This window comes from Etheostoma spectabile, chromosome 1, assembly GCF_008692095.1.
Source record: "Etheostoma spectabile isolate EspeVRDwgs_2016 chromosome 1, UIUC_Espe_1.0, whole genome shotgun sequence".
NCBI lineage: Eukaryota > Metazoa > Chordata > Actinopteri > Perciformes > Percidae > Etheostoma > Etheostoma spectabile.
In genome coordinates this window covers 7,479,252-7,494,488 of record NC_045733.1, presented here as the reverse complement: position 1 = coordinate 7,494,488, position 15,237 = coordinate 7,479,252, and the positions used below count along the sequence as shown (strand labels likewise).

Below are 15,237 nucleotides of genomic sequence, written 5' to 3'. Positions count from 1 at the left end.
TGGGTTTTAGTACTTTAGCAATTGAGAAAAACTGTATGTGTTTCAAAATGGTGAAAAGGTTTTGCACATTTGCTTGTGTTTTGTCTATTTGCGTGTATTTTTGTTTTCTTTAGTCAATGCATTGAACTCTCAGCGCCACTGCACTCACAAAAAATCTATTTGGCATTGATAGCAGATTCAAGTACTTTTGAATTTAAATGATAGGGCAACCCTTGATTAAAGATTTGAATCACCAAATGTGCCACATCAAAAGAAAAAAAAGCACATGCACTCAGTAGTTTACATCAGTTATTTTACTGTTATATATTACAAATAATCAAAATATTTACATTTAGAAAATAATCTATAATCTTTTAGATTTATTCCAACCTTTCCCAACAACTGTACAGTATAATAAACCTACAAACCTGAGACACTAAAATAAAATAATTACAGCAGGGACAGGTTTTGGAAAGCTTGCTACACAGTAGCAATTATGAACAAAGTACAAAAACATGTTGGACCCATTACATCTTTTAAGTCAACGAAAATCTGACTGTACTGTATTTACCACAAAATATACTAAATATACTACCTTGTCAAATCTGCAAAATATCCGCCAACTATGGCTGATCATGTAGGCAAATAAAATGTTTAACATTTACGATGTGATGTCGACTCCAGCTAACCAGAGGACATCGTGGTGCTCAAAATGATGGTGTTCAACCACGCACTGCTCTTCTGTTGGACTCCTGCTACTTATCCTTTCACACACATGAACACAAAAGAAACAACTCCATCTATTCACTCCAGTGTTACCTTCAGCAATCAATCATAAGGTGCTGCTAAACATCACGTTTGTGATGAACCATTTTTGTCCAGTGCATTTCTGCAGAGCCAGTTGGTATCCAAACTCATTGTCGCTGCTCGCTACAAGCTCTAGGCATCTCTTTGATTTCCTGTTCTGAATGGATCCTCCCTGAAAAGATAAAAAAGCAGGCTGGTGAAAATTGTGCTAGGCTCCAGAAGAACAATTTGTGTGTGCAATATAACTGGCCTCCTTTAAACCCACACTGCTGTGAATGGATACGGATGTGTGCTGCTGAAGCGCCCTGAAGGTTTTGGCTGAATCACACTACCATTCTCATTGGGCCCACCAGATAGCATCAACATGGTTTCAAGGCAAAAACAACATTGCAATTGCCAGTGTAGTCATTAGTGTTCTTCCAAGCAAGGGCCAAGATTTTGAAAGAATAATAGAAAAGAAATACACAAAGACAATACAGACAAAAACACCTGGTATAGAGGTGGAAGAGAAATTTAAAAAAAGCATAAAAGACATGGAAATCTTGTAGTTTCAGAACCATCACAATATTGTTTAAATCAATCATTTAATTTATTGGCAGGTGAGAAATCTGCCTGCAGGATTAGCAAAATCTTTAGTGCAAAACAATTCTAGTCCAACAATTTACAAACTTTAATAAGACAGCTATTTACAGAGCTGAGCACATCAGCTCTTCTAAAATACTACAGCAGGATTTTCTCATTACAGTGTCAGGGCAGACAAAGGCAAGTGACTGAAGAAGAGGCCTTCAACAGTCAATACAGTGTGGAGAGAGCTGCAAAGGAAAAGCTCTTGTCAATACTATTATCAGTTTGGCCTGTGTGTGTTCCAAGAGACATTTTATTTTATAGATAACAGATTGGTATTAACTGCTAAAAGTGGGCATTTATGGACCACTATGTAGTAGTGTCCTGAGCCAGCCCATAAAAGCAGTAAATGGGGCAATCAAGGCTTTTTGTAAACTTAAAGGTGCACTATGAGTTCCTGTATGTTTTCAGTGCAATTTAATTTTTGTCTGAAATTGTAGGCATCTCTCCTTGATCCACTAACTCCCTGACCCCTGAATACCATGTGAAGAAGCCCAATCTCGGGAGACAACACAGGGGTCGTAAACGTCAAACACTAGGGGTACAGGAAAGGCAACAAAAACCAACAAACCACATTCCAGCCAATCACTCTCAGATACAGATTCAGAAACAGCCTCATACTCTTGGGTTGGTGCATACTTGGATCCCAGCATAACTCCTTGTGTTTTAGTTATTACTGTTGTTGTTGATGTGAAATACTGTTTTGTAAAATGTAAGTTTTCAACGTGACCAGGACACTTCATGGGTGGTGTCACGGACTGAGTGACCCACAACAGCTAATGTATATGATACAATGAAATAAACTATAGTATATATAAAACACTAGACAAGACCAAGTATCATAGAATAGTCTTATGCTACAATATGTTTCAAATACAGAATGACTGCAGAATCCAAAAGGCACTTTTGATTAGATTATTTCATTTAGAGCAAAAGTTCTTTTTTAGACAAAGAAGCTTCAGTAGCAGCTGCTAAGAGCAGTTAACATTAGTTAGTTTTGTAGTTTGACTTGACTTGAACCTGTACAGCTGGAAGTTCTCTATATAGCATCTTCATGCTGCTTATAAACTCAGCGTCCAGGAGTTGCCTAATGAATGTATATGTTGACAGTGAGCGTGTAACATGTGGGAAGGTTGTTATTCGGTTTAGGGTGCTATGGTTTGCAATATTCATATTCTACTCTGCTTTATAGCCCTACAGAACATTTGGTATTTGTTACAGAACAATAAAAAAGCACCACCCACACATATCCACAAAACACGAAAGTAGAACAAACCATACAGTCCCACACCCACCAAACATGTGCTTGTTTTTCTAAACAGCACCAACACATGAAGAATCTTTACATGCAAGCATGTGTATCATTTCTTTCAGAAATCAAGGCTCATCAAGATCACTCCTTCGTGGATAAAGGAGGGTTTTACAGTGGATGAGGTTATAGCTTTAGTAAATTAGGTTTTCTGCAACATTTGAAATAAGATAAAACAAAAACAACATCACAAGATGGACTTGTGCCATATCCAAATTGCATACTTGTTCAAGGCAAAATATGTGTTAAAGCAACATTCTGAATAAGTAGCATGGTTCTGGCCCAAATATCATATTCTACAGAATTAAGTCAATGAAATTGAGAATAAAGACGCAAAAATTATCACTCCCTCCTATATCTTGACTCATATCACAACTGCAATATCAGTCAAAAATAATTGCAATTAGATACTTACTCTAAATGATTGCTAGGTCACTAGTGTACTGTTCTCCAAAGTTGCCATGGCTGCATCAAAGCAAGTCTATTTCAGTTTGAGATTGACACTTTACATTTGTGCAGTCAAAACTGTGTCAATAATTGATGCCGTATTTCAGAGACTTGATACTCTCCAACCTTGCTAATATGTCCCCATCCTGCTTACTAATTTATACAAAAGGTAACTAAAGTAACCACTTAAAACTTGTGAGAGCTATGTGACGTAGGAGCTTAAGCAAATAAAAGCTCTTCCCACTTTGTGTCAACTGCTTTGTAAAACCAAACAGATACACCTGTAGCAGCAGTCCAGCACTGAACATTTGTACTCTGTGTTATAACAAAGGTCTGATATAAAGCACATTTGAGATTGTATACATATTTGGCTGTAACGCAACAAAGTGGAACACAATCTATAATTAGCACTGGACTCACAGCATGGCAGACTTCAATATGAGGTCTTTTGAGCCCAAATCAAAGCATACATTAAATCCATTTCACCCACTGTCATGGGCCATGTTGAGCAGGTGGCTGCTTGTTCTGTTAAAACACAGTTTGCAAGCTCAGCTAATGAAGAAAGACAATCATTAAGTTTCAATGACTCATCCAAATGAACTGAGTCAAACAATAAATTAAACCACTGGCATGGTTAAAAGCTACCACATTCACAGTCACAGTCAACAAGATACCTTAAATGAGGCTGAATAGAAACTGAAAACTGAATGTTGTGCTTTCTGACGATGTGTGGCAGCTGTGTTCATGGGTTGTCACCTGAGTGAAGAGCCAGTTGAGCTTCATGCGTTTGGCTGCGGCATAGCTGCACTCAATGAGGCGCGGCCTGCTATTCACGTCAACCAGGCACTTGTTGTCGTCATCATCAACGGTGGGACTGAGAAGCCCAATATGGAGCTGCTGAGTACTGGTGTAGTACACATTCTGCAAGAAACAACACATAAAACATAATGTAATGTAGGTTGAGACTGCTGTGGTTGGCAGTTAGATAATGGTCCCTCTAGATATGTATATGACTATACAGGTAATAAACTATGCAGCAAATGAGGCTTGCTCTTGGGTTGTCTTTGGGTCTGAAAGAGACATTTACATACACTAAATATGTAATTTTATACAGCTATCCTGAATAAATGGTGGACAAGGAAAGACAAGGCAAGGCCCAAAAGAAGCTCATTATTAATTCAGGAATAGGGAGAAAACGCAAATAATTTTAGTTTCTCTGATAGCCTTTTTCACAGCAGCCTTTTTGCTCATATTCAGCTGACAAAAACTGAAAATCCCTAAACCTAACCCCCAGGAATAAAGCAAGAGAAGAATGCTCAGATAAGAGTAAAAGGCATAGTGGTATAAGCATGAGAGAGCAAGAAAGAGTAAAAAGAGAGGCAAATTATGGATTGCATTTATAGATAGAAATGAATATACCCCAGTGCTGTACTTAAGTACAATTCAGCTACCATTTATTTTACATATTTTCCGTAAAATATATATTATAAGCTTATGAAAACAATGCACTGTTAAAGATGGCTTCCAACCTGTTTGGATTATGTTATTAAAACTTTGTTTCCCCTATTCATTTTCTAATGACCCCTCAGATTATATTTGGGCCCAACCCCTTGGTTGGTTGGAAGTATCACACTATATACTGTTTAATATTGTCAAAATTCGCTCCACCTTGACCAGCAAAATAGTAAAATGCTGCTAACAAAGAATAAGTATTAATCTAATAAATTTATTTATAATAATTCATCAGTGGAGGTGCCTTGACTTATGCTTACTTATGAGTTACTTATGAGTTTTTTAAATTCTGATATTTGATGTACATTTAGCCAATAATGTGCTTTTATTTAAGTAGAATTTTGTTTAGTTTTAACATTCTTGTACTGGTACTTTTGCTTAAAGCTACATTGTATAAGAATTTCTCCCAACTAGCGTTGAGTTTATATATCGCGCCATGCAGTTCAAAGTAGGTATTGCAGTTCCGGTAGCCATCACGCTTCAAAAAGCGGGAGTGTACAAAAGGCCGTCTATTAACCGTGGTTGTTGGAGTGCATGTCAGAGATTGGCGCGGATGCACCCTTCAAATCACAAGCGGGCACGTGCACCACCCAACGGAAAGGAGAGAAAAAGAAAAAGAGAGCTGCGGTCCAGAAGATAATTAACTTGTTGGAATTTGGTGTGTGCGTCCAAAGCCGTTCTCTCTTCTTTCTGATCACTCCACTCTCTTGCTCTTTTCATTATCCAATTTTCTGTGCGAAGAAGAAGAATCCTGTTCCTAAAATTTGGATTTTGAATATGTGTGGTCCTTGTGTTTCCTTTTTCAAACTTGCTGGGCCGGGAAGCGATGATACCCATACCCATACGTGAAAGGCTGAGCAGTATAGCCTGTATTTCCCTTACTGGCTAACATATTTCAAGATGGTGCATGACTATGGAGAGTCTACCCCAGTTAATGCAAGTGCAAATGCAACATTTCAAGCCAATAGGAATACTTCAAATTGATGGTGGTGGTCAATATTCTTAAAAAGGACAAGTTTGTGAACGTGCAACACAGATTTTGATAATTAACAACAAGAAACGTTACACAATGTAGCTTTAAGTAAAGGATCTGAGTCCTCATTCTACTAGCAACTTAAAACAAACAAATGAACAAAAACTAAATGGAAGGGAGGCAACATCATTTTGTTAGCAGAATTCATATTACAAAGATGCGTAACAAGAGAACAAGGGAGTTAGATCCATATCAGAGCAGACAATTCCTGTAAACGGTGACTCTGTCTGTGAAAGTCTATACCTTTCATAAGTGGGCTCAGGCTCTGACTCAGCACCTTCATTAGCTGTCAAAGATATTGTCTTTTTCTGTTAAACAAAATAACCAGGGCCATTTTTGCTTATTCTGCAGCTTGTCTTAACTTTTACTCTGATGCTTCTTTTAATCTAGTCTTATTTGTCTCATATTGCCCAAACAGCCTCCTCCACACCAGATGTTAAACAGTCTGACGAATGTGAATTCTTTATTTGTGGTGTTATTTTTGGAGCATTGCAGCCTGCCAGGGCCGTACGGGGCTGTGCTTTCTATTGTTGCTGTGCTTAAGTCAGTATGTTTTGTTATTGCTTAAGCTGAAGCGCTGCACTCCATGTTTGCTGACAACATGCTCTTGTAAAGTAGGTCACGTGTTGGATTGTTAGCTTTGTAATACCCTTTCCTTTCATGTATGGCTGTGCAATTTTTTTTTTTAGCACGTTGATGTACTGCATTTACTGCAGCACCTCAGATGCAAAATCTAAGCGAATCATTTTGACTGACTACAGCAAACATTTGCTATGTATATGTGCTATTATAGAGGCAATCCAGGGTCTAAGTCCTCTCGAGGATGTAACACTGAAACATTAAAATAGAGCAAACTAGATTTGTCTTGCAGAGGAGATGCCTAATCTGATTACTGTAGGAATGCTGGTGCTACTGCAATCCTTTGTTTGAAATGCCTGGATTCATGAGAGATTTATAACATATCGGTATAACACATTTATAATGAGCAGGTTTTAAAGTTATCTAGGTCTCAGAAAGGGCTGTAGAAGTTTTAAAGGGAACAACATTGTTACGATTACACAAGATAACACAGATTTCTTCTGAATCAGTATTCATTTGCACTGCGGTGCAAATATCACTATAAGGCGTAATGAGTGTGAAATGTCCAACAGAAAGAATAGAATGTGAGATCAAGTCTGTGTCTGTGTTTTAGTGTGTAGTTAGCCTGATGAGGGGGTCAGGACTGACGTATACACAAGGGGTGTGGTGTTGTTGATCTGATTTTACCCAAACCACTGGCACGTGGGTGTGATGAGATTCATTCAGGGGATTCATTCAGAAAAGAAGCAGGATGCGGCAGACTGACGGCTGAAAACCACACGCTACCACATGAAGAACACTATTGAAGACAAAGATGCTGAAAGACTATTCTCCTTTTCCCACAACACAACTTTGTAAATACACCTTTTAAAACCTGAACTACAACAAAGATAGCGGGGGTCTGGCCCGGTGACAACAAAGGAGAGGGCGCTGGAGAGCGGATGCTGAGCGAGTGGCTTCCAGACTGCTGGAGAGTTCGATGCCAGCAATCATCTTCAGACGTGAACTGAAACAGCCCCTGGGTGAGTCAGTTTAACACAGCACAACCCCTCTTAGGTAGTAAAGTATACACTCCTTCAGGCCAGTTAGTCCCATTTTCATGTTTAGCACAACACACAGGGAACAGTAGACGGGGGATTAAGACTAGCCTTTAGTAGCTGGGTTCCTTCATTCAACCAGCCAGGGTGAGCTAAACCTTGTAATGTCAAGCCTCACTTTATAAGAAAAGTTTACAACTGTCACGGCAAGGTTAAACAATCTCTGAAAACAATCTTCTCAGACATTATAGGATCGAGGAATCAATAGGACCTGGAAGAGGCTGGAGAAAGTAAATGATAATCAATCTATGCTAACATTTGAAGACACTTGAACTCACTAGTATTTGGGCTGAGATGTGACCTGAACAAGTAGTCCACAGATATGGTTTTAAAGACATTGACTGATGAAAAACAGAAGCAAGCGGTTCAAGTAAACCAGAAGTCTATCAGGCTGTGTAAAAAAGTAAACTGTTAGCATTAAAGTGAAGAAAGAGACAAATGTTCAAGTACAAGTTAAATTAATCAAAAAACAGGACTTTGTACTGTGTTTCAGCTATAATGGGGTATTTCATTCTGAGCTGGACTCAGTTAGGACATGTCAACCCTAAATGCAGAGATGTGAAACATTGGGGAACAGTTTACTATGTATTTAAAAACACCAAAGAGTGTTTCTGTAAAGGGCGAAATAAAAAAACCTAATCCTGTTTATGAGGTAAAGCTACTGAGTTTGATCCAATCTGAAAGCAAATGGAAAGTTATTTTCTTCAAGATAGAACAGGTTCTATTGAGTAAGAAAAACCCAAGATGGACACAAAATATAGGAGGTGATATATTAAATCTGGCTTTATGCTGCACGCTGCATGAAACAGTGGTGTGGAGATAGAGGGCTCTCACCTGAGGTGTCATCCCGTGACAGAGATACAGTATGGGGACATTGTCATTGTCGGGCCCCTGGTCCAGACACAGATCATTCTTCAGAGAGTTTTTCAGCTGGCAGACAAAGAAAACACACACACAGTTACAAACGCACATACACACACGCATGCACACACATCTTTGGCATATTCATGTGTGCTTTGATACTCTGTGACCCTGGTATGCCATTTCCTTTGTTATATCTGCATGTGTGTGATGTTAATGTACCGTTTCAGGAAGAGCACAGTAAATGTTGTACAATATGCAGGGACAATATGCCATCCTATTCTATTTTCTGAGTATTTGTGCTATGAATGTTTTCTAAATTTGAAAATGCACACCGAGCAAGGTACAGACCAGTGTGAGCTTAAATTCAAGTCCATCACAATTAAAACATGTTGTTTAACTCTTCTCCTGTACACTTTATCAAACAAAAGGTGGACCTCTTTCAAAGAATTCTGTGTCTGATAGATTATGTTTACTCTATTATTTTTTTGAATCAGCTTACTGTAAATGCTGAGGTCCTACAGTAACTAACCTAACACTGTTTTGTGATTAAGTTGTAACAGTTTGGGTTAGTTCACATGATAGTCACACCCACACTGCGTTTTTGATTCTTAAACTCTTACTCAATAATACCTAACAATTGTTTTTAATCTTTCCTCGCTGCTTATTTACTCATGAATATATAATGTTTTAAGATTTCATAACAAATTTTTGAGGGGCTGTAAGATAGACTTTGAAATTATCTAGTTATCCACACATTTTAAGAGATGAAAGAGATTTGGGTATACTGTGTTTGAAAATTCGTGAGGTTAAAAGTGCAAGTTTTTGCTTTGATTTGAAAAATGGATATTCAGCTTTTTACCAATTGAGGGGTTAAGATAAAAAACAGTATTTACTAAAGATTATCCTGAAAGGATGATATGACGTACATTAGCTTTAACAAACTACAAGAGCCATATGAAAGTGCAGCTTCAAGAAATACATACATTGTATATACTTGTATTTATACTGTGTGTGTATATATATATAATATTTTTTTAATAGACTCCATATTTTGAAAAAAACTGAAAACAAACCTTCCTGATGAAGGAAAAATAGCTGTTTGGTGAGGTTAATTAAATGAATGAATAATGTTGATAATTTCTGTGTGGTGTCCAGTCCACAGATAAAATCCTCTTCTGCCAAAACACAGTGAGACTGAGGAAGCTACATCTACCAACTGCTCTTTTCAACTCTGCAGTACATCATTTCCTCTACAGGGAAAACTGTTATTCAAACATTAAGCATTGCCTGCTGCGGTGCTGGCTGTTGATATGAAAATGTATCCACATGGTTGTGTGAGTTGAGACAGGCATTAAAAACCAAAAAAGGGAAAGGAGAAATATCTTTCTATCCCACAGTGACCATCTACGCTGTAGATATAGCTGTAGATTCTACAGCTACATAACAGCATCAGCGCAGCATATTCTTTGAGATTCACAAAAAGAGAATATAAATATTAAAAGGACATTTACAGAAAAATACAGAACAAGCCTGAGCGGGCTGAAACATCTAACACGTGATTCATACACTGAGTCCTCTTACGTTTTTATTTTGTTTTGTAAAATTGTTAATTTAGAAGCGTTACGCTTGATGAACATGACTTAGACTTTGAGGCCCAGAAAGTTATTCATGCGCATCATTACAAAGGTCTGCCTGATTGTGAGATACAAACTGCACTGCAGGGAGCTCGAGGGATGGTGGTTTGCGTCGGGAATGAATGAGGTAAAGATGTCAGATCAGAAGAATATAGCTAGGGGATGATTCATCTCCACATGGGCTGAGGAGATGTCTACTTCTATCTGATAATGAGTAAATTCACAGGCACTGGTAAAAACTAAATATGCAACAGTGACACCTGTGGGGACAACATTAGCTTAGAGTGAAATAGCATTTAGAGCATTTTTAGGTTCTTTCATTGTGACATACTGTATGTCTGAATGAAACATAATATCCTTCAGATTTGATCGTACCACTCTAACATGGCTCAGCGAAAACGTTGCCATACAGAGCTGGAGAAGACAGTTGGTCTCCACCTGCATCTCCCTTCACCCATATTTTTAGATCAGGAGGAGGGTGAGGGAGAAATTAATCATTTAAACCTCAAACACATTCTTTATAAATGTCAACAAGGTTTTTGCAAACAAAAAATATTTTGGCACGGCATGTGACGACCCCTCTAACCACAACTAACTAGCCCGTCAAATGCATGTCACAAATACAGAATAATAAGGTCAAGTAACTTGGAGAAATGAATGTAATGAATTAATGTAATGAGGTTGGCCTACTTCCTTAATATATCCTTTCACCGTTTGTCAGATTGTAATAAAAACATCCTCCATACCACATAAAGCGATATGTGTGTCACTGTGTATTAGGCTGTACCGCAGTGATGTGAGGTGGGAGGACCGTGGAAATAAAGCTGTTTGAGAACAACTCGGAATGGGCAAATAGAGAACACTGCCAGCCCTGTTGGCTGTCACTTTTTCTGGCTTCTCTCACTAATAAAATTCTGCTGCAAAGCCCTCAAGTGGGAAATACTACATCTGTATTTAAAGTAAGCTTCAACTCATCTGTAGATGTATCTAATTCCATCACATTAATCTAACAGGAAATTATTTGTATGTAACTTCTGAAGTGAGAAGGAAAGAGTCAAAGTTTCTGCAGCAAACCTCTTCTTTGTGAACTGTTTGTGCTCCTGACAGCAGCCATCCGAATCCCAACACAAGGGATTAAAATGATTTGCTCAGGAAAGGTTTAAACTTGTTTTGGCTTTTGCAGAGGCTGGATTGCATTTGGGATGAACAGGGAGGCGGCTTACTACTCCATATGCGATGGTGTCGCTGTACATCCTCATCTCAGGGTAGATGTTGACCAGGTACCATCGGAAAGTTTTACACTGCAGCCTCTTCCTCAGAGCCTTCCTCTCAGAGATATCGCCAATATCAATCCCTGGATCCTGGATTGAAGCAAACAGCCACACATAAAGACAGAGAGAGAGAGAGAGAAAGAAGAGAGAGAGAGAGAGAGAGAGAGAGAGAGAGAGAGAGAGAAGCAACCAGATGCACATAAAGCACAACATCGATTAACCACAGCTAGTGCAAAAGCAAATCTGATAATGGGCCATTTAGGAAAATTGTGCAGCCATTTGTTGTGTGTTTGAATAGCATGTTCTTTTTTCCTGAAACCAACAACTGTTCCATTTCAGCTGCTACATCACAGTTAAACCCAGGGCCAGTCTCATGTTACAGGTGATGGAAAGTATTAGAGTACATTTACTCAAGCACTGCCCTTAAATTGTAAGTGAAGGCTATTTTGCTTTTTGTATTTTGTAAGTATTTCCATTTTATATTACTTAATACTTCTACTTCATTGCATTTAAGAGGAAAATGTTGTACTTTTTACTCCACTACATTTATCTGATGACTGTAGTTACTGGTTAAAGCAGTATTTTTCACCTACAACCTTCTCACATGGTTTCATTTACATAACTTTTTCTGGACCAAAGAATCACATGATCCAATATTTGACAAATAAAAATTAGAATCTTTTTCTAACTACCATTGATCATTGACCAAACTAGGTTGGAAAGTACTGGACCAAACCAAACATATCTAAAGTAGATAAACACCACTAGCAGCTACAGCAGTAAAATGTGTCATGCGGCACCAAAACAATCAAGTAATAACATAATATAAGTTGTCAGTCATAGGGGCACATTTAATGCAGAATGAGTAAATTGCTAATGTCTTTTACTTAAAAGGTTCCATGGCATGAAAATCTCACTTTATGAAGTTTTAAAAAATTTATATGAGTTCCCCCAGCCTGCCTATGGTCCCTCAGTGGCTAGAAATGGCAAAAGGTGTAAACCGAGCCTTGGGTATCCTGCTCTGCCTTTCAGAAAATTAAAAGCTCAGATGGGCCGATCTGGAATCTTGCCCCTTATGAGGTCACAAGGGACAAGGTTAGCTCCCCTTTCTCTGCTTTGCCCGCCCAGAGAATCTGGCCCAACAATGAGGGAGAGACATCATGGCTTTCAAATGAGCAAAGTGCCAGTTAGTGAATACCACACCCCCAGCCTCCACCTTGCCCCCCCCCCCTCTCCTCCTCAAAAGCTACAGACTAAGAAATGGCACATTCTAAGAGAAGCTCATTGTGGGACTGGCTCTAGTGGCTGTAATTCTGCACCAAGGCGGAATTTCGGGAAAGAGACTTCAGATATGGTCCACTAAGGTCTGTATTAAAAGCATCCAAAAAGTACCATGTCACTGGACCTTTAAAAGGATACTTTGCAGATTTTAAACCAGCTCTTCGTCATCTTTGCGTGGGCATTGTTTAAATGAACAATGTTTGGCTTCCCTCCATGGCGCCAGTGCACAGAGGAGAGCAGCAGTGGAGGTCTGCAGAGATCTGCCAGATGATGCAAAACGAGCTCCATGCACTGGTGCCACAGAGAGAAGCCAGTTTATCTAAACACACTTCCCACACTGCCATGACACAGAGCTGGGTTTAAATTTCAAAATATCTCTTTAGGTAGGAATTTAAAATCTGTATTTTCACAGTGTGATATTAGTAGTTACTGCCCCATGTTACAAGCTGTATCTTATGTGACGTCACTGATGCCGCTCTTGAAAGTGAGTGCAGATGTTGCAGAAATGGCTTTCTGTTACTCAAAAACAGCAAAAATTCTAACTCAAATGGACTTCATATGAACACTGGTACAGTGTTGATTTTTACACTCTGAGAGGTAAAATTAACAATGACTATATTGCTGTGTAGTTAATTCAGGGGGCTAAAGCTGGGGCAACATTTTATGCTTCTTGAGTACAGACTCTGTTAAACGCCTCATTATTGACTGAATGAATTGCCTGCAGATGTTCATCTATTCATAACGTGGATTTACATATTTAAACAGATTATGCAGGAGAAGAAAAAAAAAGCTTCAGTGAACAAACATTTGACTTAGCCTTTGAGGGATGCTGCATTTAACATAAGACAATGTAGTGAGGTTATTTACTTTAATTTGCTGAATCCAGGTTAAGATCAATTGAAAATCATCACAAATACAACCGTAAAAAAGGCAGCTTGCAGTATATATGTTTTGTCAGTTAGATTAATGTGATTCTGCAAACTGGGGAGGCATTTTGTACTTTCTAAGTTGTTGTCAACACAGCAGATCTCATTGTTCAATCAGTTCAAGCCAAATAAAAGCGATTCAAAAGAATGAACTGTGCGCATTTCTGCCGAAAAATACATAATTGAATAAAATTATGTACATCTCATTTTTCTGTTCACTTCAGTTTTTCTTTCTGTATAATTATTTTTGCTTCATCCAGAGTTTCTTTAATACATCTTTTAAAATGTTATTGTCGTCCTTTTTATCAATTTTCTAAATGTCAGCCTTTAGACCATTTTATTGAATCATATTAAGTATTTATTTACTCTATGGCACATAATTACTTCACACCATTTTGTAAGTAACAGTAAGGCTTCTGAAGGTGTCATCAGCCGGATTCAACTAAACATCTAGGGTAGTAGGAGTACCGCTGATAACACCCAATCTTTGAATTAAGTGGCTGAAGAATGGCGCTGCCTGTTGTAGCTGTATATTTATGATGGTATCATCTGTCTATCATCTATCATTCATGTTTGTGGGTTTGTGCATGCACATCTGACTTGGACTTCTGTAGGAATGCTCCCTTGGATTATGATGCTAAAGGCTGCAACAGCAAATCATGCATATAGGTAACTGTAATGAAGGTCCTCTTCATCACTAATATTTTGCAGCATTAGTACATTATAGCTCATTATGTTATGGGTACATAAAATGAGGCACAACGGTTTTGAATGTTTACTTGAAAATATTAACTGTTCTGTTTTGTGAAGGTTGCAGCCGGTGTTGATTTGAGGCCAGATCTGTCATGAGAAACACATGTACTCAGTTTTCTAGTTTGGTTACCTACACATGTGCAGCATAGCATAGTCTTTGCCTGATTAGTAGAATGCAGGTTAACGTTTGCCGTTTGTACAATAGTAAAGTTTGTGTGCAAGTAAGTCACCTCTGTTGTGTGTCCTTTCCAGAGTGTTCAGCCTAAATGAGTGCCCCAGCGTATCACACACAGGTTGAGGTTTTTTTTTTTTTTTTTTTTTTTTTTTTTTTTTAAAAGGAACAGACTAGTTTAATCTAATGAACTGATTTTTTAAAACCCAGATTGAATGTTCCAACATGTCCAAATATGTTGTACTCCCGGAAGAGACTGCAGTAAAAAAGTCCTTTAATACTGAGCACAGCTCAGAATACTCTTCCAATATAATAGCCTAATGGGCAAAAAGACATTTATCTATAGTGCAGTGGCTCTGCTGCAAAAAATACTGTTTCTAAGTGTTCAAATATTTCATCAGATTTGCACCTGTTTGTTTTCAAAACAAACTCAATACGAAAAATATGGAAAAGCATAGTGTGTCCCCTTTAATACATGGGATCTGGAACTTGCATTTGTTAGAAAAACAACATAATTAACTTACCTCCACAGGAATATTCCAGGCCATGTACACATGGCTTTTAAACTCATCCATCCAAACTTCTGCCACTCTGAGGGCGTTTCGCCGCACATGAGACGTCAGATCCTCGGTATAGGGTTTATGAGCACGCTCTATGTGGGCGATTCGAGAACAAGGCAGGACCTCAACACTGCCGCCACATTGCCACACCTGGTTTTTAGACATTACAAATACAAAGAAAATAGAAAATCAAAGTTAGACAACACACACATCTTTCAAGACTTTAAACTACGGGAGTACCCGTGGTGGGAAACGTTAATGTCCAAATGCCTAAAAGGAGCAGCCTGAGTCCTTGATGACTAAAAGCCTGTGACACTAAATCCTCACATTATTTAGACCTCTGGGAGCCTCGAGACCCTTGTGCAGGGATCTCTGTAAACTTTTCCCCT

At 38.4% G+C, this 15,237-nt stretch overlaps 1 protein-coding gene across 1 annotated transcript in view; it reads right to left on the bottom strand.

Moving 5' to 3' along the window:
- Positions 1-275: 275 nt before the first annotated feature.
- The window catches only part of galnt18b (UDP-N-acetyl-alpha-D-galactosamine:polypeptide N-acetylgalactosaminyltransferase 18b), a 79,967-nt gene continuing 65,005 nt past the window's right edge, over positions 276-15,237 (bottom strand). Inside the window, exons 7-11 of the mRNA XM_032514605.1 lie at positions 14,813-14,998; positions 11,109-11,246; positions 8,222-8,317; positions 3,923-4,087; positions 276-958 (exon numbers count right to left, since the gene is read on the bottom strand). Coding sequence (XP_032370496.1) covers positions 812-958; positions 3,923-4,087; positions 8,222-8,317; positions 11,109-11,246; positions 14,813-14,998 — 732 coding nt within the window. The 3' untranslated portion in view covers positions 276-811. The remainder of the gene's footprint in view (positions 959-3,922; positions 4,088-8,221; positions 8,318-11,108; positions 11,247-14,812; positions 14,999-15,237) is intronic.